At 49.0% G+C, this 26063-nt stretch overlaps 1 protein-coding gene across 2 annotated transcripts in view; it reads right to left on the bottom strand.

The window, feature by feature from the left end:
- WDR11 (WD repeat domain 11) overlaps positions 1–25379 on the bottom strand; it is a 49377-nt gene extending 23998 nt beyond the window's left edge. Inside the window, exons 1-11 of one of the 2 annotated variants that reach the window (XM_075534932.1) lie at positions 25198–25379; positions 16756–16867; positions 13162–13315; positions 12057–12230; positions 8996–9182; positions 8502–8667; positions 8047–8161; positions 6716–6911; positions 6399–6502; positions 2974–3150; positions 660–744 (exon numbers count right to left, since the gene is read on the bottom strand). In XM_075534932.1, coding sequence (XP_075391047.1) covers positions 660–744; positions 2974–3150; positions 6399–6502; positions 6716–6911; positions 8047–8161; positions 8502–8667; positions 8996–9182; positions 12057–12230; positions 13162–13315; positions 16756–16867; positions 25198–25283 — 1556 coding nt within the window. In that variant the 5' untranslated portion in view covers positions 25284–25379. The remainder of the gene's footprint in view (positions 1–659; positions 745–2973; positions 3151–6398; positions 6503–6715; positions 6912–8046; positions 8162–8501; positions 8668–8995; positions 9183–12056; positions 12231–13161; positions 13316–16755; positions 16868–25197) is intronic. The other variant, XM_075534933.1, reaches the window with a different exon arrangement.
- Positions 25380–26063: the final 684 nt, after the last annotated feature.

The following is a 26063-nucleotide window of genomic DNA, read 5'->3' as shown; positions in this document are numbered from 1 at the left end:
AGATTTGGAAATAAGATGACATCATCACTGGTCTTTCAACGGGAGAAACACACAAATGAAACACTTAAGACAGACACACATGACAGGCAGCAATCTTCACCCCGACGCCCAGGGAGTCTTCGGTCTGTGGGGCTGACCTTGGGGAAAGGAGCCCTGGCGACAGTGATTACTGTTGGACGGCTAGCCAAACGGTTAGAAGCCGGAAACCACCAGCCCTTCGGCAAAGACAGGCGAAGCTGTCTGTTCCTGAGTGACCGCAAGCCTTACAAGCCCCCAGGGGCAGTCCTACCCTGTCCTGCAGGGTCATTCAAGTCAGCGTGGACTCGATGGCAGTGAGAGACTGTCCCTTTAGGGGCTCCACCTCTCCCCACCAACCAACCTGGAGAGCCCGTCCCAGCACAGCTTGCAGAAAATAGAAAGCAGAAAGTGGATCACCACAGGGGACACCACTGTGAACACATCAAAACCATGAGGAGGGTGCTTTGTTCACAGGATAACAGGGGCAGGCTGGGCGGCAAGTCCAACCCTCTGCTCGCCGGCTTGTACTAGACAAAACATTGTGAATTCCAGTGATGCACTGTGACAAACTGCGTGGCATGGGAGCGAGTCGGCACTTGCTGCGTCTGCCCTCTCAGCTGAAGGCAAGAGAAGGCACTCACCGGACTTCACACGAGTGGACACTGAGCTCCTTGTGCAGCAGTCCGCTGGTCAGGTGGTACACCAGCACAGAGCCGTTGCCAGTGCCTGCAGAGACAATGCAACGGGAGAGCATCAGCCGGCGGCGGGTCAAGAGCTTTCCACCACTGCCGCCCCGCCAGATCTGAGCTGCCAGCTACATGTATCCTTTATCAAAGGCCTAATCTGAGGCCGTGGTAATGGAGCAGCTCTCCAGATGGCCCCCTTTTCTCTACAGAGGCCACGAGTCTGGCTCTCTCTTAGGCACTGAGCAAACCACGAGGATGAAGGAGAGTAGGGTAGGATTGTAGATTTCAGAGTGGAGAAGCCTGCGTCCAGCCCTGGCTTGGCCCTGTTCTCGAGGGTAAATTGCAAGACAATGATGTTGCTCTCAGGGCAGCGCCCAAAATGCAGGTGCAGGCTTCCAACAGGCATTCTCACGGCTAAGGGTCTTGGGCCACCTGCCTAACCTTTAATTAAAAGGGCCACGGGCATACTTGAAAAGATAACGCCTCAATCCTTCGAGGTGTCCTTAGAAGTGGAGAGAGTTAAGTGAAACGCTTTTGTGCGGTACTTCCTCATTGCACGTATGGAAAATGATGAATGGACTCGGGCAGCATGGTAGACTGGAAGCAAGTCCCAGGCAAATCTCTCTCTGAGCACACTCCTGGAGGCGTCCCCACCATGGCTGAATTTCGTCTCACAATCCAGCAGCCGGATGGTGCACTGCGAACGACTTTGTGACGGTGAGACCAGGCCCAAATCCCCAAGGGTCACACCACGGACATGTGATGTCCGAGCTGGACTCTGCTGCTCTCCCCTAATGCCTCTGCAAGCGTACGCGCAAAGCCTGTCTCCCACCCACCACTCACCGCGGGTGCAACTCTCTAACTTCAAGACGCAGCAGGATGTTCCCCAGCTACCGCATGTCCTGTGATGCCGTGGTTAAACCCTTGGCTGCTAACAGGAAGGTTGGTGGTTCAAACTGACTCAGGGGCTCCCGGGAGGAAGGCCTGGTGACCGGTTCCCAGAAAGGCGCTAGCTGAGCATGCCCTGGGGGCAGTTCTGCTGTCCATGGTGCTGCCGAGTCCAACTCAAACTGAGGACATGGAGCAACAACAGAGGGCTGATTCCACAGTGGCATCTGCGAACCTGACAACACTCACTCGCTTCCCCAAGAAAACGGCTGTTGATAAATCTTAACTGATAACCTAAGAAGTTCAACCTGAGGCCACCGTGGCTCAAGAAGAACCTGCAGATGTATTGCATGAACGTGGGCCCGGGAGCCACTGAGCCTTGAAATGCAGATCGTTTCCAAAAGGGGGCGGCAGGGGAACAAAGAGCAGAGCCTCCTAACCCCCAAGGAGCCCACAGTGCTCAGTGGGCAGCCAGCACACCAACAGAGCTAGGTCGCCACGAAATAAACGTGGCTGGCCTTCCATTTTTCCTCCAGAGAGGGAGCGAGAGTGAGCCAGAGAGAAAAGACCTAAGTCATAGGAAATAGACTGTTCTTCAGAATGCTGGAGAATGTGTTTTAATCTGCGCTTTGACTTCACTATGAAATTAATGTGGTAGCAAGTTGAAATCGAGACTAATTTTTCTATCTACAGTATGACAAATAAACCAGTGTCTTAGCTTACAGAGACTATCGCCACTTGGAACCATGTTGAAGACACAATTCTTCCAGGAGGAAGAACAGTGCTCCTGCAGGGTCCTTAACTGTGAGGACATCATTTGTTCAGAGACCCTGTGCCCACTGACGGGCACAGGAGTGGCTGGGTGGTCCCGGCCAAGGCCAGGTCTAGGGCTCAGCCACCTACAGGGCCATCCTGCTGACACTGCAGACACAGAGATGGTGTCTGGGACACCTTCCTCCAGCCTCACGTGGACAAGTGATCATCCTGATTGAGAGTAACCAGTAAGGAGCTGGATTTAGAGGACAGGGGACACACGGGGACACACGGGGACACACACACACACACACACACACACGCTATTTAAAGAATAGTACTTTAGACGTAACCCTTCTCCTCTTCAAGTATTCTCAAAGGGAATAAAAGATTTTCCAGGAACTCTAAAATAAACACACACAAACCCAACCATGCCCACGGGGTTGATTCTGAGTCACACCAGCACCAGCCTAAGTGACAGCAAGGAAACGCGTGCCGTGCGGTTTTCCTTAAGGAAACAAACACACTGCCGACCTCTCTTCCCTGGGACTGCCCAATGTCCTAGGAAGCAGGCAGCCTAACAACTCGTGACCTGCAGGATGGAGACGAGGGCAGGTGGGACACTCACCCACGGCGAGCAGGGGCTGGTACATCTTGATATTCTTCGTGGTCAGAGGCGGGCACATACGGACAGCAAGCGGTGGGGAAGGTAGCGCAGACAGCAGGCCTGTGAGCAGGAATCGGAGGTGCACTTCCTGGGGGGCGGAGCCTTTGGGAGGGTCTTCTCCCGCAATGGCGCTCTGTCCTGGTTTGCAAGAACAAACACAGTATAGCAGTGACAGCCCGCGCTGACCCTAAACCTTGAAAGAGCGTTCCGGGGAGATGCTCCTCGGGCGCCGCACTGATGGGTGAGGGCTACAGCTGCTAGCGTCGCGTTGGCTCTGGGCCTGGCAATGGGACTGCAGCCACATCCTCAACACCCTGCAGATGGCTCACCCAGAGAGGGGCTCTCTGGGCTTCAGGGCCTATTCTGGCTTCCAGGTAAGAGTAGTTCAACCACAGCTCCTGGTGGCAGGACACCGCACAGGCTTCAAACCAAGCAAGAGGGCTGGGACAAGAGACGTTTCTGTGGAGCGGAGGCTGCCCTGCCCTCCTGTCTTAGTGCCTTTCCAAGGGGACACTGTGCTAGCTGAGGGGCTGTGAAAGGATCTTGCTAACGTGGCAACATTTAAGCCTTGTAAGTAAATACTTTATATATAAAACGGGAAACGTACTGTCACCACAGATCAATCAGCGGCGTGAGTTTCAAATACACTGGTCATCAGGCCCCAGTCTAAAACCATGCAGTAAAAAGCACCGTAACACAATATGAAAACAGAGCACAGCAAGCTTAGGACTTGTTAACCAAAAAAGCATGCCAACTGTCTTCCGACAAACCATAATTGATCACTGCGGTGAATTTTTCAAAATCCCACGACAACATGTGTGAGCATGTATAAAAGAGAGAGCTTCGAAGCTTCATGAAAAATGAAATTAGAAGGTAATTTTAATTCCAAGAACTTTTGAAGCTCCTTAAACATACACACACATAACATCTATGCTATGAAGAGTCAGATGAAAATTCTAAAGGGCAGCTGATTGGATGAGACAACGTAGTCCATGAGGTCATAGTGACCCGAGGATCGTGATGAGTTGGAATAAACTCAATGGCAATTGAGTTGAGAGTCATATAGTTGACATCAATCTTTCAGCTTGACTTTAATACCAAGAGCAGGATGTTAGCTTAGGTAAGTACGTGTGTATCAGTGCCATTGGCTTGGAGGCGACTTCTGGAGAGGGTCATATTGTTCTTTGAGCATCTTCCAGAGGAGACAACTCACAGAGGGGGGCCCGGAGGCATTACTATGCGGTAGCCTGTACCCCATGAACAAAACCTGGGGCTCTCAATTTAACCACTTGGCTTTCAATTATCACTACCCACAGAATGAATTTCAAATTGAAAGTTCAATTAAAGTGTTGGCATGTAACAACGCTCTATTTATTTAATACTTTTAAATGGACTACCTTGTCAAGAACTGCTACCCAGTCTATGCCTCTTTGTCTCCTAAGAATGCCATTTATGTCACTTAGACACCCAAACCACTTCTTACAGGCTTCCTATTACTGATTAGTTCTGCATGTGCCTTTATAATTCTTTTCACTTTAGTCTTCTATATTCAGCATAGACAAGGTCAATTAACTCAGAAAATTGGGTTATCGACAGAATAAATTATGCAAAACAAGGCTGAGTCTACGCTTCCTAGGGTGAATTTCCATCTGGAGGGTGGTGAGATGCAAGCAAATTCTAAGTTACGAGTACACCTCACAGAGTAAAAGGGTTCCAGAGCAGGCAGGAATCATAAGTAAACTGAGGCTGGGGAGGCCAGTCTTTCCCAGGACAGCAGTGGACCAGCTGGACCGGCAGTCACAACCCGGTTAAAGAGCCCAGGCTCCAGGCAGGGTGGCGGACTTCCCAGTTTGGCTCTTCCACGGATGGGCTGTGTGATCAGGTGAAAGTTATTTAATCTCTGGACCTCAGTTTCCACATTATAAAATGGAGACAATAATATCACCTGCCTTGCTGGACTGTGGTGAGGCTTGACTAGTACTTACACTAGGAAACACTCAACAAATGTCAACGTGGATGTAGACAGTAAGTAGAGCCATGTCCTTTCTGGTATGTGTCTATAGAACAAAGTCTTCAGAAGAGTATCCACTGTCAATTACACCTCTTACAAACCATGGTTTTAACAGTAACTTACAATTTGAAGAGAGCATTACGCAGGAAAATTACTCAGCATATTGACTAATTTCAACTTGTATAACATTTGAAATCACACATCCTTATTCTGGCCATCGTAATAAAATGACTTTGACACAATACTAGCAAATAAACATTGACTGAAATAGGACAATAAGGAATGTATATGCAAAAGGGTCAAAATTGCTTTTTTCATATTGCTCAGTTACTTTCTCCCTTTCACAAATATTGAGCAGCGACACTGTGCCAGAACTAGTGCTTCGTGCTGAGGGGCCCAAAGTTGAATACAACACCAACCCTGCCTGTGTGCACAAGGACTGCACAGTGCCCATGAGTCACTGCTAACTTGTGGCGGCCCTTCAGGACAGGGAAACTGCCTGTGTGCATGTGTGAGACCGTAACTCTTTGCCGGAGCAGGAAGCCTCACCGGCCTCGTGTGGAGCAGGTGGCGGTTTCCAACTGCCAACCTTGCAGTTAGCAGCCCAACATGTAAACCACTACACCACCAGGGCCCCTCGGTTACAAAACAGCTGGTAACTATTAGAGACCAAGGAGGAAGCTCAGTCGGGCTTAGGAGACCAGAGGACCATGGGAGCTGCATTCTGAATTACGGCAGCAGAGGGAAGGAGGGGAGGAGAGAAGCCCAGGGCACTGAATTCTGGGCTGAGGGGCAGCAGGAGTCGGGGCCCAGGGGTGGCGTGCTGCACTCAGAAGGATGCAGTGCCAGGTCCCTGAAGCCCAACTTCTGCTCTTTTGTTATGTCCTGCCGCCACGCTCATCCCTGGACATTGTGCCCCTCCAACAACTACAACACCAGTCCACGCTGCCCCAGGCACTTTCAGCTAGTTGATACTCCTCCGATTTGCTTCCGAGAATGATTCCACATTTCACTTTCCTCTGAATACTCTGTAAACATGAGGTGCGCTGGGGCGCAGTAGGTGAAACACCAGAACAGCAGCACACACCCACCCACCAGCTGCTCCCGGGGGAGGGGGGGGAGACAGGCGTCGGCTTCCCTGCAGACTGACAGCATTGGAACACAGAGGGGCGCTGTGAGTGAGCATCGGGCTCCACAGCTGCGGGTTTGCACTCTCTGGTTTTCTTCTAACAGGAAGTCTGTGCTCCCCCCTCATTCCTCCCCTTCCAACAGCACAGCCAAGGAGCCCCAGAGGCGGAGCGGGTCCTCTGCGGGGCTGCTAGCCACACGGAGCAGATCCGACGTGAGAGCCAGAGGAAAAAGAAAGCGTGCTTACCAATCATGTCCTCCAGGGAAAGGTCTGGGAGTTTGTTCTGCTGCGCGCCTACAGGAATCCCACAGAAAGACACGGGGGAGTACAGGGGGGACACGCCAGAGCTGCTGCAGAGACAAATGAAGGGTGTACAGACTCGCACGCTGCAGTCAAGGCAGACCCCGAGTTTGGCAGCCTATCTACCCAGACAGTCCCGGTGAACCTCACCCCAAGGGAGAATAGCTTCCAGTCAATTCTCCAATCACCGAAAGCCGTAGTCACGACGGGAAGGACAATACTTTTACGGGAACGAGTCCCTGGGCTACGAAAGGCTCACTCACCCGCTGCGGAGGCCCCGGCTACAAACGGCCGACTTCAGCTCCCAGATCATGACCCTGCCGTCGCTCACGACGAGGGCGGCCGCGTTCTCGTTGACCGGACAGCACACCATGCTGAACGGGCGGACGGCTTTGGTCACCCTGATGGCATCACACTGGCTACGGAGGTCATAGGTCAGCTCCTGGACGGGATCTGGATCTTAATGTAAGTGGTTTCTTTTAATATCAACACCACACACCTTTCTGCTGCCATTTTAAGAGACCCACGGCTTATAAAAACAAGAATCACTGTGTCACTTCCATGACAGCACCATCTGTCAGGCGAGGCTGGACTTTGTACGACGATTACTAAACTCTTCAGACTCTCAGGGCCAAGAGAGTTCACCGGTTGACTGTGCACCCCACCTTCAAGATCCCAGGGAACAGCTCTGATCAGGAGCTTGCTTAGCTGCTTCTCAAGTGAAGATCGGGGCAGAGAAAGGACCCAGGTGGCAGACGGTGACGTGAGGAGCAGCAGGACAAGGCTGCCAGCCCCCGAGCGGTCCGTGGACCCCAACACAGGACCAGCCCTCACCGAAGGCGAGGGAGCCACTCTGCCCTTAAAGAGAACGCCATCACAGACAGCATTCCTGTGCTCCCGAGAGAGGCCCCGGGGGCTCCCTCAGCCGTCACTCCGAGCAGAAGCCTCTAAAGCTCAGGTGGCATTTCAATATAGACTAGGTTGGTCTCGTGCTGGAGTCATCTGCTGCCCGCCCCGCACTCAAGCAGCTGACAAATACTGCATTCTTTGCAATACAGGTGAAGCCCTGGTGACACAGTGCGTTATTTACCCGGTGGGTAACCCAAAGGGCAGCCATGCAATCTTCTATTCCCATAAAGGTGGACAGGCTCGGAACCCCACAGGTGTTTTTGTTCTGCAGACCAAATTCACGGCCATGACGTCACTGGGTCAATTCCGATTCAGTGGCCACACACAGAGGATTGGGTAGAACTGTGGGTTTCTGAGGACACCCATCTTTACAGGAACAGAAAGCCTCACTGTTCTTCCTCGCAGCGGCTGGTGGTTTCACATTCCCCACCTTGAGGTTTAGCAACTCAAGCATGGAGGCCATTACCCCGCCCCCACCCCCCACCCCCAGTGCTCCTTGTTATATAGGGGAGTGGCGTTGTTAAAAGACCGAGAAATCAGGACCTGGCCTTATACATCTTTCATGTCTTTACCGAAACATTGCTCGCACTTTCTCGAGGCAAGGGTAACCCTTTAACCTGCGGATGGACTGGCATGTGTCCACCACATGCAGCCAGCAGGTGGAATGGGGAGCGCTGTGTCTCACCCGGCCCCTCACTGGACGTGCTGTGAATGCTGTTATGGGATCGGCGAACACGTAAGGTGACGCAGCCGTTTTCATGCAGGCAAAACACGCCGTCACGCTGAAAGCAGGGCATCACCTGCAAGACAGACGACAGGCTTACTTCCACAAACATGTTACCTTGATGCACTGCACACGCTCCAATAGCAGACGCATCACGGGGCAACACTGGGGAAAACGATACACAAACATTTCTTTAAAAATCTGTGTGATTCCCCCAAATGCTGTCTTTATTGACGTCACTGAAGCAGCTCCAGGTGGGTCAGAAAAAACTTCCGGGCACGTCAAAGTGATAAGCACAGAAAAATGAGGACTGAAAAGCAGATGTAGAGCAGAGCACAGAGCTGGGGGATTCTGAAAGACTCTGGTTTTATCTTTAATGCCCAGCGCCTGGGACTGACCCCTATCCGCGTAGGTACCTGAAGAAATGGAACTCCTGTCCGTTCAATGGCGATGACGCCCACCGTCTGATTGACCTCCAGGTCCAGGATTAAAACCTCTCGGGGGTAGAGTAACAACATGTGGTTCCTCTTGGACGGCAGGTAGGCCAGCTGGAGGCAATCGTTGAGGGCGACGAACTCAGGACTGGAGAAAGCAGACACGCACGGAGGCCTCGTGAATTGAGCCCAGGGCAGTGGCCCCCGAGAAAGGCCTAACCAAGCATGTGGTTTTGTACCTTCCACAGAAACAAACTGTCGGCGAGAAGGTACAACTTCTTTCTGAAATGGCCAGTGCGGGCTAGCATCGCCCTGCCTAAATCCCAATGATGGCAAACCACTGCCTGTCTGGAGTACCCACTTCAGTGTTCTCCATTTCTGAACAGTTCCCAGGAGAGCAAGTAAGGAGTCTGTCTGTGGTGTGAAATGCTAAGTAGCAAGCGTGAGCATGTGCATCGCACTAAGAACTAACATACCTGGGCTTCTCTTGAGTGATTAAAATTTTCACTTTGTTCAGTGCCTTCTTGGCACCGGTGGCTGCGGCCAGCTTGGCATGTGCCGGGCTCGAATGCGGGCTGGATATGTACACTTTCTTCCCAGGCCCGGAGGGCGGCTTGGATGGAGAGAAGTCGGAAATGAATATAATCCCCTCGCTGGTAAGCACTGGCTTGAAGGAAACGAGGCTCGGGTTAAAGCTTAACCAAGTTTAGCAACAACTTGTACTCCAACACGACTGAGAGAGCAAGGTAGTGGAACGGGCAGCGTGGTACTGCCCAAGCCTGGAGGAATGCACTCTGGGCTAGACAGACAGACGCAGGCGGTTCCCGACAACTCGTCCAAGGGCTCCAAGCTAGCCATTGCCAGGGACTGTTTTCATTAAGAAGACACCAGAACAGTGGTTCCCAGCCTTCCTCACGCTGCGACCCTTTCATACAGTTCCTCATGCGGTGGGGACCCCCACCCATGAAATTATTTTTGTTACTTCCTAACTGCAATTTTGCTACTGTTAGGAAACGGGCAACCCATGTGAAAGGGTCGTTTGACCCCCAAAGGGGTTGCAACAGACAGGTTGAGAACCGCTGTACCTGAATGTTCCTAACAGAATGAACAATGTTTGTTCTTCCACATAAATTCCAGGCACAAACTTTCATTAAAAACCTCTTCTTGTTGCATCTGTAACTTCCCATCTCAATGACTTTTCACAATAAAAAAAGGCCTAGAGAGAAAAGGCTCAGCATACAGGTTAGCAGAGTTCAAATAGTTGACGTATGAGCCTCATTTTCTATAATTATTATGAGCTCCTAAGTCTACAGACATTTCCCGTCCCTTCTTCACATCATTAAATCCTACAGTGTGTCAAGAGTAAGCTTCTCCATTCCTAATCAGTGGGTGCGCTGACGGGCAATACTGGCTGAGTGACTGTGAGGACAAGTCCCAAGGAATCGCTGCGATGGTTCCAATTCCTTCCGTCACGTGTCTCATCCACAGAAAACACGCTCATCATGTCTCTCGTCACCCGTGGAAGGTCTCCCAGCAATACACGTGTCTCAGACACGGCAGGGCACTTAGAACAAAGCAACGACACTTTCTGGGCCGAGGCAAACGAACTGCCCTCATGTCAGTGTTACAAAGCCTAAGTGGGCGTTGTCCCAAGTCACTGAGCTTCGCAACAAGTCTGCTGGCGTGCTGGCCACACCTCACAGGAGTCTTCAGTTGGAGCAAGCGTTTAGGGTGAGTTGGGAAGACTACAAAGGTAAGTCGAGGAAGGGAAGACTGTCAACCTCGATGAACGCAGGTGTTTTGGCTGAAGTCCAGAGACTGGTGGGCGAAGACCTTACAATTACCACTGATAGGCTAGCTCCTGGAGTCGGGCCCTCAGATGGCTTCACATGTCCGTTTGGGGAACACCTTGGCCTTGGCAAGCTTGCAGCTCACAGGGGTCAAGGCTAAGTTCAGCTAGCGCAAACAGCTGACCTTCCCACTAGCCTTTGAAGCAAGACAGAAGCTAATGGGTATGAAGTGTGGGATGAACTGCAGCCGGGGATGAATGGGTTTACCAGTATAAGCCTGAGAACAAGGTCCAAGCAGAGGGGACCGGCTGGGTCAGTAAGGTTCGGGGCAGAGAGGTTGGCTCAGGGGATGATGGCAACTGTTTTTGAGAGATTTTGAAGAGGTCATCTTGGAAAGATTGCCTCAGACACTGGATGCTCACGGGAGCTTATCAGGGAAAAAGACAAAAAAAGGGAATGGAAAACTGCACAGCTGAGCACAAGGCCAGCCAAGGTGCACTGGAATTTCCTCTCCTGACAGCGCAGCCCGGCTCATTCTCTGAGGGAGCAAGGGCTCTCCTACAAGACGCTGCCTGGGAAATCTTGCCCCACGCACCCTAGAGCCCTGCCCTCGCCCCTTCTGGATCCGGTCTGTCCCCGAAATTCACAGAACATTGGCAAGGAACAGACTGCAGGCCCTCAAGGATGCCAACGGTGATGCTCATGACGTGACGGCAAGGGAAGCACCCAGAGTTCTTTGGGGACGAACGCATCGTCCTCACAAGTGGAGACCGAGGCGGAGGACATGTCACAAACAAGAGCTTCACCTTTAGACATTTTTGTTTATCTAGGACGGGTTTCTATGACTGTGTAGCAATACTTGTTGAGTTCTAACCAAAATATAACCTCTCGTAACCAAAATATGCAGGGAGGCAGCGCCACCCCCCAGACAGCTCCGCGTGCCACCCCTTTGTCACACAAACCCCACAGAGGCAGGGACCCCCATCTTGGAGCACTCATAGGTGCCAGGGCCGTGAGCAAGGCCTGGTGCCTGGTAAGGGCGCGAGAACTCGCTGCTGGAGGACTGAGTAGCTTCCACACAATTTTGCCACAAAATAACTTTCTAAAACAACTCTAACTTGTTAATCAGGAGCTCATAAAAGACGAAAAACCACCTCAAGAAAAACTCCTTCGTCTTGCTCTGCTCCCCACATGCATCAGATGTTGCCCTTAGTGCACGGGGTACATGAGATTAACTTTCTACAAAGGGAGACCTTCCCTTGGACCTAACTCAATAAAACGCCTGACTCAAGTTCGTTACGGGCTCCAAGGGGGACAAGTCAAAGCCTACTGACAAGTTCACCCGCGTGACGGAGAGGCTTGCTGACTGAAAGTCTAGCTACCACAAGACAGATGGCATGAGTCTCTGAGTCAGTATCTATCATGAGCAACTCAGGGTGACATCAGAGGACATAGCGGAACTGCCTGTGCGGGTTTCCGAGTCCGTACGTCTTCACAAGAGTGGAAAGCCTCACTCTGCTCCCTCGGCGTGGCCAGTGGGTTTCCAATGGAGTCAGCATCGACTCAATGCACAGTTTAGTTTTTCGCTTATCAGGAGCTAAGATCTACAGGCCTGAGGGACTTCTCCACTTTTCTCAGTCACTCTAATGCGACAGGTACGTAACGCGCATCTACATCTACCTTCAGTGCGCCCCAGTAAGGATATTCTAACCGCCCCTCTTATTCCACACCAGCAGGTACTACTCACGTGTTAGGTGTGAGGGGTCAAAGGGGTCAAAGGAAAATGAGAGGATGCTGTCTGCATAGCTCTTCTTCCACAGCTTGGTGGCCGTGGCTGCGTTCCAGAGCACCATGTAGTTTGGCGGGTGGATGGCGAGCAGTAAATCCCGGGAGGCATCTTGATTCCACAGCCACTGCAGGTCTGCAAAGACCAAGTGATGCAGGTAACGCTCAGAAGTGACGGCCAAGAGCGCCAGCCTAACTCAGCCTTCATGGCCAGGTCTTTAAGGAAGAGCCTCCACATCTTCCTCTCCCCAAATGCAGTGAGTGTGTGCTATGTGTCGACTGCAATACAGAAGAATAAACTCAATGCTCTGGCAATCCGAAACATGACTTTAAATAACATTTTAAAAGCACTTTGCCTTCAGTTAAGCAATGCTTCCGTGCACTAGTGACCGGGACTTTACAGCTATTTCATGAGCTTTCTGGAGTGCACGACAGAGGGCTAGTTTAGTACCCAGTGCTCATTAAGTACTCAAAAAAGATTTTCTCCATGACCGAGGAAAAGGCACTTGGTCAAACCCTTGAGTCGAAAAATACGGAAACTGATTGTGGTAATGATTGGACAACTCTTCTTGATGTGACTGAACTGCTGAATTGTAAGTTATGTGAACTGCATGCCAATAAAACTTTTTTTGGGGGAAAAAAGATGGTACTGGTTTTAGGGGGGGCACCATATACAAACAAGCAGGCAAACACTCAATCTCTATAACATCTCTATAAAAACGAGAACACAATCCCGCTCATAGCAGTGGGAGTAAGCACCCAGGGTCCATTCAAATGAGCAGCTCGGCCAGCTGTAGTGACTACAGCTGGGCTTCATTCTACTCATGACACAAGTCACCACAGCTGTGGCTGTATCAGTGCACACTGTCAAAGGGTCCATGAACGGAGAGCTGAGGGACTCGGACCACGCATGTGCTGGGCAAGAGAAAAAAGCGGAGAGACTCGGGTCAGGAGAACGGGCCCAACACCATCACCAACAACTGTCAGGAAGCTAAGTGGGGGAAAGGTGAGAGGCTCCCAGGGTCAGAGGCCCAGCAAAAGTGCCGGGCAGAGCAGACTTCCCTCACCCTGGACAGGCTTCACGTGCTCTTGGATCTCACACTGAGCCACTCCCGACGCCACATCCCACACGATGATCTTCCCGTTGACATCAGCGGAAGCTAAGCGCAAGGAATAGGGTGAGCCAATGTTATGGTGGTAATTCTCCCTGGCCCACTTCACCTGGCAGCAAGAAGGAATTGGGTCAAGTAAATACTTGCACCAGATAAAAGTAAACATAATTTTCACAAAACAATGAGACCATAAGAACTACATTTGCATTATAAGAGAATTAATAAGAATGAACAGAAAATGGTTTCCCATTGGAAAAAGTCAGACATTTTTATTATTTATGGTATATAATTAAAGTAAGGGTTGAAATGTTTTAAAACATCAATGAGAGTGGTAGCTAACTTCAATAATTTAAGAAATGCAAGTTAAAATCACACAACTCTATGGAAATTCTTTTCCTATAATGTATTTATTATATCCAAAGCAAGCCCACTGCTATGGAGTCAAATGAAAGCTTCTATCAACCCTAGTAATAAGCAGAACTGCTCCACAGCTTAGCTGGGCTGTAAATCCTTACTTTGGGGTTTCTGAGGCTGAAACGCTTCCTAGGAGCAGAAAGTCTCATCTCCTTCTAGGATCGTTGGTGAGTTCAAACTAGTGACCTTGTGGTTGGCAACCCAATGAGTCACCTATCGCTCTGCCAGGGCTTCCATTACACCCTGGTTGTTGCTAGGTGGCCTCAAGTCAGTTCTGACTACTAGTGAACCAATGTACAATCGAACGAAATACTGCCAGGTCCTGCCCCATCCTCAGTTATGTTTGAGCCCATTGCTGCGGCCACGCCGCGGCTCCACTTGACCAAGCAGGACGTCCTTCTCCAGGACTGCTCTCTCCTGACAACATGTCCAAAGTATGGGAGGTGAAGTCTCCCCATCCTGGCTTCTAAGGAGCATTCTGGCTGTACTTCTTCCGGGACAGATGTGTTTGTTCTTTTGGCAGCCCATGGTATTTTCAATATTCTTTACCAGCATCATGATTTAAATGCATCCATTCTTCTCAGATCTTCCTTAATGTCCAATTTTCACCAGAATTCCAAGAAATTGAAAATACCATGGCTTTGGCTAGGCCCCATTACTCAAATTAACCCCTTTGCTCTTCGGTACTTTAAAGAGGTTTTGCACAGATTTACCCAATGTAATTTAACCTTTCATCTCCTACTGCTGCTTCCATGAGCATTGATTGTGCATAAAAGAAAATGAAATCCTTGACAACTTCGAGCTTGTCTCTGTTTATCATGTTACCTGTTGGTCCCGTGGTGAGCGTTTCGGTTTACGTTCAGCTGTTATCCACACTGAAGGCTGCAATCTTTGATCTTGATTGGCAAATGCTTCAGTTCTCTGCAAGTGCCCAAGTCCTCTTCACTTTCAGCAAGGTTTTTCGTGTGCACTTTGCAGGTTGTTGACAAGTCTTCCTCCGATCCTGACGCCGCGCTCTTCTTAACATAGCCCAGCTTCTGCTGAGTTGCTCGGCACGCGAGATGAATGAGGACGGTGAGAGAACGCACCTTCCCTGATGTTAAGCCATGCTGTACCCCCTTGTTCTGTAAAACCACCTGCCATTTAGTCCCTTGATCGGCCTCTTGGCCTACGGATAGGTTCTACATGAGCACAATCAAACATAATGGATTTCCATTCTTCTCAACGCTATCCACAGCATGATTTACATCCTAGCAAATGTCTCTGAACAGTGAAAAACCATAAGCAAACATTTGTCTGGTACTCTGTCAGCAGCCACGAGCCGTCTGGCATCAGCAATGACATCCTTTGTTAGCTACCATGTCCTTGGAAGTCTCTTGACTCCCTGGCGGCTCCTGGGCAATGTTCTCTTGAAACCATTGCTGAATGACTTTCATAAACATTTTCCTTGCATATTTTATTGATACTGTTGATAATTTGTCAACAGTATCTGTTGGATCACCTTTCTTTGGAGTGGGTGGAGATGAGGATCTTTTCCAATAGGTTGTTCAGGTACTTGTCTTACAAGTACTTGATTCCAGTGCTTCATCAGCTTGCTGAAGCATTTCGATTTGTATTCCACCAATTCCTGGTGCCTTTAGATGAACGCCTTCAGTGCAGCTTGACCATTTTCCTTCAGTACCACTGATTCTCGATCATATGTTCCCTCTTGAAATGTAGGCTCATTTTTGGTACAGGGGACTCTATAGTCTTCCCACCTGCTTTTGATGCTTCCTGCATCATTCCATATTTTGCAAACAGAATCCTTTGACCCTGCAGCTCAAGGCATGAATTTCCTCTTTAGTTTTAGTTTAAGATATGCTGTGTGTTCATCTATTGCATTAGAATACCCCTATTTTGTCTTCTTGAGCTGCTCTTTGAAATCTTCTATTCGGCTCTTTTATTTCATCATTTCTTCCACTTGCCTTAGCTACTCTCTGATTAAGAGCAAGTCTCAGAGTCTCCTTTGACATCAACTTGAATCTTTTCTTTCCTGTTTTGCTTTCTTCATGTATGATATTCTGGATCCCATCCCATGGGTCATTAATGTTCATGAGTCAAATCTATTCTTGGACTGTTCTCGAAATTCAGGTGGTATATATCAAGGTTGTATTCTGGCTCTCATAAGCTTTTTAATTTTCTTCAGAGGTGATGAAGCTGACTGTGAAGTCTGAGGCCCTTCCCATCCAACAGCCTGGCCCTGCAGCTCTGCTTCCAGCACCCCTTGTCTTTCAGCTTCGTACTCCAAGTTCCTTGACTTCTGACCCTCGGGCCAGCCTGGCCACTGCACTCCTCACACAAGTGTTACAAAGCTCGTTCGCCTCCCCACAATACCCAGAGGAATCTTGCTCTGCCAGCGACCCTCCTGCCCCGAGATTACTGGCTCTCTCGCCCCACAGGCCAGTTCCCATATCATCTTGCACCAGTATCCCAGTTCTGTCCCGGCGTCTCATCAGTCTGGGCCGTCAATGGTGCGATCACTCTCCTTGAGTCCTTGTGTGACCCAAGGCCCGCAGCAGGTGTCAAGTTGTGCCTGCTTTCCCACGTCTCGCTATCTGCATGCACTGGCGCGTTTGCTTGGTGGGCTTGCTCACCACACAAGTCACATGAGGCTTTTCTTCTGTGTACTCAACCCAGTGGATGACCGAGTGTGGCACAGTCAATGGACGATTAATCCTTTCTGGCGCAGCACTTCAGGCTAAGCACTGGGCTGCTAGACACAGGGTTTGTAGTTCAAACCTATCGGCCCCTCTCTAGGAGGAACATGAAGCTATCTGCCCTCAAAGATTCACCACCTCAGAAACCCTACGGAGCAGTTCTACTCTGTCCTCTGTTGGGTTGCGAGGAGTTGAAATTGACTCAAGGGCAATGGGTTTAGTTTGGGTTTCTCAGCTTAAAAAATGGCCCAAGAAGTACCATTTTATAGTCAGCCCTGATTCACACTGTGTCCAGGAAATGCTAGCCTGCCCCAAGATGACCATGTCTGACAGCTTTCCTGTATTTTATATACACGCAACTTAATGAAACTCAAGTGGTATTTAAAACTGGAGAATAAAAAGGCTCCAGTACTAAGACTGTAAGTGGGTTTTCACTTACCTTGACAACATCAGCTTTATGCTTCTCCAAGACTTGAAGAGTCTGGGCAGTATTTGAATCAATCACGACTACAAGCGAATGACATCCATAAGCAATTAAACCTTGCCAGCCCCTAACAAAAGAGGAATACTGAGTTAACACAGGGTTCTCTAGAGAGATAAAACCAGATTGCTAACAATTATATATATACAAACACAGATATATAACACAAGAAATGAACGGTTAAAATTATAAAGCAGTACAAATGGCTCAGTAAAACTCACTCCCATAAGAGAGTTGTGAGACACTAGCAGTCCTTCAAGTCTTAAGGGCCGCCAGATTGTCCTCTGTAGAGATTCAGGCTATGCCGGCACAGGCAGCAAACAGCAAGGCAGGTCACCAACAGTCAGCCAGGTCACCAATAGTCCCCAGCTCAAGAGATGTAAATTCCAATTGTGTGGCGAGGCAGGTCTTAAAGGGACCTCAAATTACAGCGACACAGTCCACAGGTTAGGTGTCCCACAGGTAGTTTAGCTTGCAAACTGAGGCACAGAACAAGGCAGCCACACACTATTCCGATGAACAAAGAATGAGAGACAAGAAAGGCAAGGCTCACCAAGCCATTTATCTCTCCATCCTTCAATTAATCACATGTGTTTATTGACCAGGCTAGCACAATAAACTATGTCAATCCACCCCTTGCCAACCTTGCACCTGTACACAATTCTTTAGCCATATATACTTATACAATTTCCGGACATTGATGAAATCACACTTACACTTATCATCAATCATCTATCATACATATAAATGAAAACACACTGAGTCCAATTATATCTGATATATCATACCTGAACAAAGGAAAGTATGAAATAAGCACATAAAAAGAAAATACATTGACAATTACAAACCTCGCTTTTGCAATTGATCACGTGGTCATAAACTACCTTCTTCTACTACCCATTCTGTATTACCTTTGCCCTCAGCAAGCACCTCAGCTGGCTGTGGTTTTTGGCCTGGCGGGGTGACCCAGACCTTCATTCCTGAGGGGTCTGGGTCATTATAAGTCCTGTTAGGATTGGGTTGCTGCAACTTACCATGTACTTTAATAACAGGGCATGGTAACACTAAGAGTCGGCCTATGGGATCTCCTGGATTCCAGACAAATTCTTTTTCACCTCCATTATGTAACACCAATCCAATTTCTCCTTGGTAATCAGGATCAATCAACCACTTAGTACAGTGACACCCTTCCTGACCTGTTGATCCAAACGCATGAGAAGTCCAAAGTGCCCAGGGGGCATTCTCAGCTGCCAGTTTAGTGGAATCCGTGCTGTGTTTCCAGGTGGGAGAGTTCCTTCCTTCAGGACCAGGACCGCCAGGCCTGAGGAACACAGGGTTGCTGGGACAGGAAGCAAAAATGCTGCAAGTGGATCACTAGGAGTAATAGTGAGTGGTGCCACTCCAGCTTACACCCTTGGTTTCTGTACCCATGGATTCTGGCTATTGGAGACACAGCACCACATACTGGCCGCTGGTTTAGAGTGTATACAGCTTCCTGGAGAACATTGCCCCAGCCCCACAAGTTGTTGCCACCTAGTAGGAGCCGTAATTGTGTCTTAAGAAGCCCATTCCACCGTTCTATCAAGTCAGCAGCTTCAGGATGATGAGGAACATGATACGACCAGTGGATTCCATGGGAATGGGCCCATTGCCGCACTGCATTTGCTGTGAAGTGAATTCCTTGATCTGAAACAAAGCTATGTGGGATGCCATGCCGGTAGAAGAGGCATTCTGTAAGCCCACAAATAGTTTTGGCAGAAGCATCGCGTGCAGGGAAGGCAAATCCATATCCAGAGTAGGTGTCTATTCCAGTAAGAATAAAACACTGTCCCCTCCATGATGGAAGTGGTCCTATGTAATCAACCTGCCACCAAGTTGCTAGTTGATCTCCCCGAGGAATTGTCCCATATCTTGGACTGAATGTTGGTTTCTGCTGCTGCCAAATGGGGCACTCAGCAGTGGCAGTGGCCAAGTCAGCCTTGGTGAGCGGAAGTCCATGTTGCTGTGCCCAGGTGTAACCTCCATCCCTGCCACCATGTCCACTTTGTTCATGTGCCCATTGGGCGATAACAGGGGTGGCAGAGGAAAGAGGAGGACCAGTCTCCACATCGCGTGTCATCTTATCCACTTGATTATTAAAGTCCTCCTCTTCAGAGGTAATCCTTTGGTGGTGAGCGTTCACGTGAGATACAATTACCTTTACTTTCTTGGCTCATTCAGAGAGGTCCATCCACATACCTCTTCCCCACACCTCCTTGTCACCAATTTTCCAATCATGGTCCTTCCAATTCCCTGACCATCCAGCCAAGCCATCAGCCACAGCCCATGAATCAGAATATAGTCTCACATCTGGCCATTTTTCCTTATATGCAAACTGAACAGCCAGGTGCACTGCTCAAAGTTCTGCCCATTGGGAAGATTTCCCTTCACCACTGACCTTTAGGGAGATCCCAGAAAGGGGCTGTAGTGCTGCTGCTGTCCACTTACGAGTGGCACCTGCATGTCGTGCAGAGCCATCCGTAAGCCAAGCATGACTTTTTTGGTCTTCAGTTAAAATATGGTAAGGAACTCCCCAAGAGGCCATAGGTGCAGACTGGGAGAAAGAAGGTAATGTGACAGGAGTGGAGACTGTGGGCATTTGGGCCACTTCTTCATGCAGCTTACTTGTCCCTTTAGGTCCTGCTTTGGCCCAGTCTTGTGTATACCACTTCCATTTAACAATGGAGTATTTCTGCGCACGTCCAACTTTATGATTCATGGGCCAGATAGTACCCAGGTCATGATAGGTAATTCAGGCCTCATGGTGACTTGGTGGCCCATGGTGAGGCGTTCAGTCTCCACCAAGCCCCAAGCCCCAGTAACAGGCCAACAGCTGTTTTTCAAAAGGGAAGTAGTTGTCTGCAGAGAATGGCAGGACTTTACTCCAATATCTCAAGGGTCTACGCTGTGATTCACCAACAGGGGCCTGCCAAAGACTCCACACTGCATCTTTATCTACAACTGACACCTCTAGCACCATTGGGTCAGGTGGATCATATGGTCCCAGTGGCAAAGCAGCTTGCACAGCAGCCTGAACCTGTTGAAAAGCCTTTTCTTGTTCTGGGCCCCACTCAGAAATGGAGGCTTTTCATGTCACTTGATAAATAGGTCGAAGAACACCCAAGTGAGGGATATGGTGGCTCCAAAATCCGAAGAGGCCCACTAGACATTGTGCCTCTTTTTCAGTCATTGGGAGCGCCAAATGCAATAGTTTATCCTTCACTTTGGTAGGAATATCTCAACATGGACCCCTAGAAATTTTACTGATGTGGAGGGTGCCTGAATCTTCGATGGGTTAATTTCCCAACCTCTTTTACGCAGATATGGTACCAATGAATCTAGAGTCTTTGATAGATCTTCCTTAGTGGGTCCAATCAGCATAATGTCATCAATATAATGGACCAGTGTGACATTTTGTGGAATAGACAGGTGGTCAAGGTCCCTTCGGACTAAATTATGGCACAGGGCAGAAGAGTTGATGTACCCCTGGGGGAGAGTTGTGAAAGTATATTGTTGGACCTGCCAGGTGAAGGCAAACTGCTTTTAGTGGTCCTTCGAGACTGGTATTGAGAAGAAAGCATTAGCCAGATCAATAGCTGCACACCAAGTACCAAGAGAAGTATTAATTTGCTCAAGCAATGAAATCACATCTGGGACAGCAGCTGCAATTGGAGTCACCACCTGGGTAAGTTTACAATAATCCACTGTCATTCTCCAGGATCCATCTGTCTTCTTTACAGGTCAAATAGGTGAGTTAAATGGGAATGTAGCAGGAATCACCACCCCTGCATCTTTCGTCTTTGATGGTGGCACTGATCTCTGCAATCCCTCCAGGAATGCGGTACTGCTTTTGGTTTACTATTTTCCTAGGTAATGGCAGTTCTAATGGTGTCCACTTGGCCTTTCCTACCATGATAGACCTTATTCCACATTTCAGGGATCCAATATGGGGGTTCTTCCAGTTACTAAGTATGTCTATTCCAATGATGCATTCTGGAACTGGGGAAATAACCACAGGATGGGTCCAGGGTCCACTGGACCCATAGTGAGGTGTACCTGAGCTAAAACTCCATTGATAACTTGACCTCCATAAGCCCCCACTCTGATTTGTGGGTCTTCAAAACACCTTGGGTCTCTTGCAATTAGTGTCAGTTCCAAGCCAGTGTCCAGTAATCCCCCCAAAATTTGATTATTTCCTTTCCCCCAATGAACAGTCACTCCTGTGAAAGGCCACAGTTCCCTTTGGGGAAGGGTAGAAGAAAGACTAACAGTATAGACCTTCAGTGATGTAGCAGGGTCCTCCTTCAAAGGGACCCAGCCTCCCCCTCATTCAAGAGGTTGTGAGTCTGTAAACTGGCTCAGGTCTGGGAATTGATTGAGCGATCGTGACTGTCTATTCTGCTGTTCACCTGATCTACCATTCTTCTGCCTGTATAGATCATGTAAATATTCAGTAGGTTTCCCATCCATTTCATTCCTAGGGATACTGTGGCTAAGTAGCCAACGCCATAATTCCACACGAGACAGGTTGCTTTGATTACTACTGAAACCTTGTTGTCTATTATAACCACGCCCACCCTGTCTCTGTTGATTCAGTGCTGACACCTGCCCTCTACCATCACGGGGACCAATCAGCCCCATTGTGGGCAAATGTCGGAGTTTGCTTAGGTCAGTGCCCACTGTTAATCCTGGTGCACATAAAATAGCAATTACAGGAGTCTTAAGAGATGCTGGGGCCCACTTCACAAACTTGTTCCTTATGGTTGTGGTAAAGAGTATGTCCTCAGGACACCCCCTTTTTGGGTCTATGGGAATATCTTGATAGATCCATTCTAACATACCAATTTCTCTAAGCTTTTGGATGCCTTCTTCTATAGTGTACCAAGGTAGGTCAGTACTTCAGGTTAGTCTAATCTAGGCCATCTGGCAGTCCATGCTTCACTGAACCAACCAAATAAAGAATTAGATCCTCTCTTAGCCTCTCTCACAGAGATACTGAAAGAAGAGTCTGTGCTTAGGGGTCCCATATCCAGAAACTCAGACTGGTCTAATATTACATTGTGCGCACCAGTATCCCACACCCTTAGTAACCATTCCCAGGGATATTTGAAAACTCGAGCAGATCTTTGAGTATAGCGCATTTCTTCTTGGGTAATCATCTCAGCCTCAGCTTTTTGAGACTTAACTTTAGTGACAGGTCTAGCTGAAACAGTGGGTGGTGAGGGTGTTTCCTGGGTGCTCTCAGCAATATCTTATAACGCATCTCCCTCAGGCAATGCTGCTGATGCAGCCCCACCTGGCATACCAACTTGAATAGTTTGACTAATCTGCTCAGGTGTGGATTGTGAATTAATACTTTCAGCTGGGATGGGTGGATCTATTGACTGGGGTGAGTCAATTGTTTCTAAGGGCTCAATATCCTCCTCTTCTAGATCATCAGCCCATATGTTCCCATCCCATGTTTCAGGGTCCCAACTTTTCCAAATCAATGCCCTTACTTTGGTTTCAGACACTGTCTAGATATGCAATTCAGCTGCCGTTGTAATTCAGCCACTCGCATAATGAGACTCTGGACCTGATTCTCAGCAACGTCAGCTCTTACTAGAGGAGAAGGCTCTCCTTTGTAGCACAGATGGAAGTTTTAAAATCCGTTAGTCTGCCCCTGAGGCGCACTTCCGAGGCTCTGAGACCATCCCTCTCTTTAATCACACTTTCCATTGTAAGGAGGACCAGCCAATCAGTTCCCTATACTTGTCATCCTTACAAAACTCCTGGAAAATATCAAACATATGATGACTCAGAGCCTCCCCTTTAACCAGCACCTCATCTATCGGTGGTGGTTCTGTAGGTATTATCTTTGCTATTTCTCACCAGGGATTAGTAAGAGTAGCAGACTTATCCATGCTTTGGGGTGTTGAAGTAGCATTACTAGTGTTAAGACTAATCAGGCTGGAGAGCCAATTTAAGAAACCTATATTTATGATTTTGTTTCTCTAGAAGCACCCCTGGCACCAAAATGTGTTAGACAGGGTTCTCTAGAGAGATAAAACCTGATTGCTAGCAATTATATATATACATACATATATACATACATATATATATATACACATCACAAGAAATGAACAGTTAAATTATATAAGATAGATATATAAAACAAGAAATGAACAGTTAAAATTATAAAGCAGTACAAATGGCTCAGTAAAACTCACTCCCATAAGAGAGTTGTGAGACACTAGCAGTCCTTCAAGTCTTAAGGGCCGCCAGGTAGTCCTCTGTAGAGAGATTCAGGCTATCCCAGCACAGGCAGCAAACAGCAAGGCAGGTCACCAACAGTCAGCCAGGTCACCAATAGTCCCCAGCTCAAGAGATGTAAATTCCAATTGTGTGGCGAGGCAGGTCTTAAAGGGACCTCAAATTACAGCGACACGGTCCACAGGTTAGGTGTCCCACAGGTAGTTTAGCTTGCAAACTGAGGCACAGAACAAGCAAGGCAGCCGCACACTGGTCCGATGATTAAAGAGCAAGAGACAAGGTGAGGCTCGCCAAGCCATTTAACTCTCCGCCCTTCAATTAATCCCACTTGTTTATCAGCCAGGCTGGCACAATAAACTATCTCAAATATCCCCATCCCCATCTCAGAAAAGCAACCCCTAACTTCTCTTAAATAGGCATCCTAGATAACCGAGAAATCAGATTAAAACCTACCATTCATAAAATTATCTTAAGCCCAGCAGCATTTTCCACAACCTCATATAAATAAAAAGGTCTACACTCATAACCTTTTATTGACATTCATTTTTCATTCCATTAGAAGGGTTTTAAGAAATGTACGTATCTAGCCACGAGCCAACTACAAACAAAGAACGGAACTGTGTACTTGCCTTTGAGGGTACGGGCATCGACTTATTCAACTGTGATGCCTTACCAAGCCAAACCCACAATCACCTAGCGGATTCTGATTCATAGGGACCCTAGAGGACAGAGCAGAACTGCTGCATTGGGTTTCTGAGACTACAAATGGGGAAGCTGACCGCCTCATCACTCTCTCATTTCCTTCCAGTGAAGCAGCTGCTGTGTTCTAATGACCATAATTTCAGTGAGCCAGCCAGTACTTAACCCACTGCACCATCAGGACTCCTCTGACCCCTGAAACATACACAAAGTATCTGATAAAACATTGGGTAAAGTACCTGTTGCCATTTGCAAACGTTTCCACTAGATCAAAAAGACAAGTATGGGACCACACCCAAAGGGGTTTCAATCCTCTTGGCAATATTATCAAATGCCACAATATTATTGTGTCTATTAAAACAGGAGCCCTGGAGGCAGGGTGCTTATGCACTGAGCTGTGAACTACAAGGTCAGCCCGTTTCAAAGCACCAGCCGCTTCCCAGGACGAAAGGCCAGGCCTTCTACTCCTGTAAAGAGTCACAGTCTCAGAAAGTCAAGTCTTACTCTGTCCTATAGGGCTACTGTAAGGCACCCAGGTGGTGTGTTGGGCTGTGACCCACAAGGTCGGAGACACCAGCTGCTCCTCAGGAGAAAGACAGGACTTTCTCTCCTGTAAAGAGTTAACAGACTCAGAAACTCAGAGGTACTTCTACCCTGTCCTGTAGGGTCACGATGAGTCAGCATCGATTCGATGGCAGTGGTTTGTTTTTTTTTAATTATTAAAATGTCAGAGTTGTAATGTGATTTTTACAGTGAAAAGATAAAACTTAACAGACACGAACTGCTGAGGGTGGGCACATCCCAGGGGGGATCAGAGAGGGCAGGAAGACATCGGTGAAAGGAAGGTGAGTGGCAGGTGGGCACAGGACCTGGCACATCCGAGTCAGAGTGAGAAAGGGTGAGACAGAATGGGGGAGGCTGTGAGGCTCGGGGTGGCGGGTGGAGAGAAGCCTACTGGTTGCAGGTTTAGAGAGGAGGCGGGATGGGTGGCAAGGAGGGGTCACGAGAACTGCCGAGAGCAACAAAGCCTACTCATCACGACCTTATAGGGCAAGGTAAACCTACCCCTGCGAGTTTCCGCTACTGGTAACTTTGAGGGAATGGAAAGCCCCGTCATGCTCCCTGGGAAAGGCTGGTGGTTTCGAACCGCTGACCTTGCAGTTAGCAGCCGAAAGCGTAACCACGACGCCTCCAGGACTCCCAGAGAGAGAGGTGGGCCAAAGGGGCCAGATCTGCACAAGGAAACGTTCCACGCGGGGGCATGGATTACTTTGAGCACAACAGCTGCAGCACTGAAATCTGCACGGAGTGGGGGCGGCATCCTGCCTTGGCCGGGCCACACTCCCTCCCCTCCGCTCCCCTCCCCAACTTCTGGCCGAGCCTGGGCGGCCTGGGGCCAGTCGCCCTCACCAGTCCACCGCCGCCTTGTTGTGGGCGTTGAGGGCCCCGGTGAGGGTGCGGGCCGACACCTTGAAATTCACGGTGTAGGGCAGCATCGCGGGAGCTGAGCCTGGCCCTTGGCGCCAGCTGGCAACTAGGAAGCAGCGGACTCCGCGTTTCCGCCCACAGCTGCGTCCGGGTGGCACGGCGCGCCCCGCTGACAGGTTCCGCCGGAAGTAACGATCCGTCCCCCACAGCCTCCGTCGCTTCCGTTTCCGGCGCCGGATTCCACTCCCCCCGTTTCAGGTTCCGCTGCGACCCCTTGGGGTGCCGCCTGGGTTTTACAGTGCAGGGATTGCGCCACAGCGCGCGAATCTGGGCAGTTACTGGGGGGTAAAGAGGTTCGGCCTCCAGACGCGGCTCTCCTCATCAGATTGGACTGCCTGGGCCTCTGTACTCTGCTGGAAATGGTCAAGCGAAGGCAGCAAACGCCCTGATACTTCTGCCCCTGATCAGTTAACCTACCCAATGATAGACACCTACCCATCATTGCCAGGCACCGTTGTGGGCAAAAAGGGTTTAGAACAAGACCTCTTTTCCATGGAGTTTACAAAATAATCAAGAAATGGGAATTCACTGGATGAAATGGAGAGGGCGAATTAAATGAATGATCTGAAGGTAAATAATTTTTAAAGTGGAGGCCTGAGGTCTTGGAAACACTCCCTAGGATTTTATGAAAACAGCTTGAACCCAGAGGCCACCAGGCAACCCCCCTTTTGTTGAAGTGGCTTTCACTTTCTCCTCTTTCACATCTTCTTCAAATCAGATTAATCTCACCCTCCTCAGTAGTTCATTTAAACATTGCTATGATTTTTGCAGGTCTCTTAGGATCCCTG

The sequence above is a fragment of the Tenrec ecaudatus genome, chromosome 16, assembly GCF_050624435.1.
Source record: "Tenrec ecaudatus isolate mTenEca1 chromosome 16, mTenEca1.hap1, whole genome shotgun sequence".
In the NCBI taxonomy this organism is placed as follows: Eukaryota; Metazoa; Chordata; class Mammalia; order Afrosoricida; family Tenrecidae; genus Tenrec; species Tenrec ecaudatus.
The sequence above is the reverse complement of the archived record's forward strand: the minus strand, read 5'-3'. Positions and strand labels throughout refer to the sequence as shown.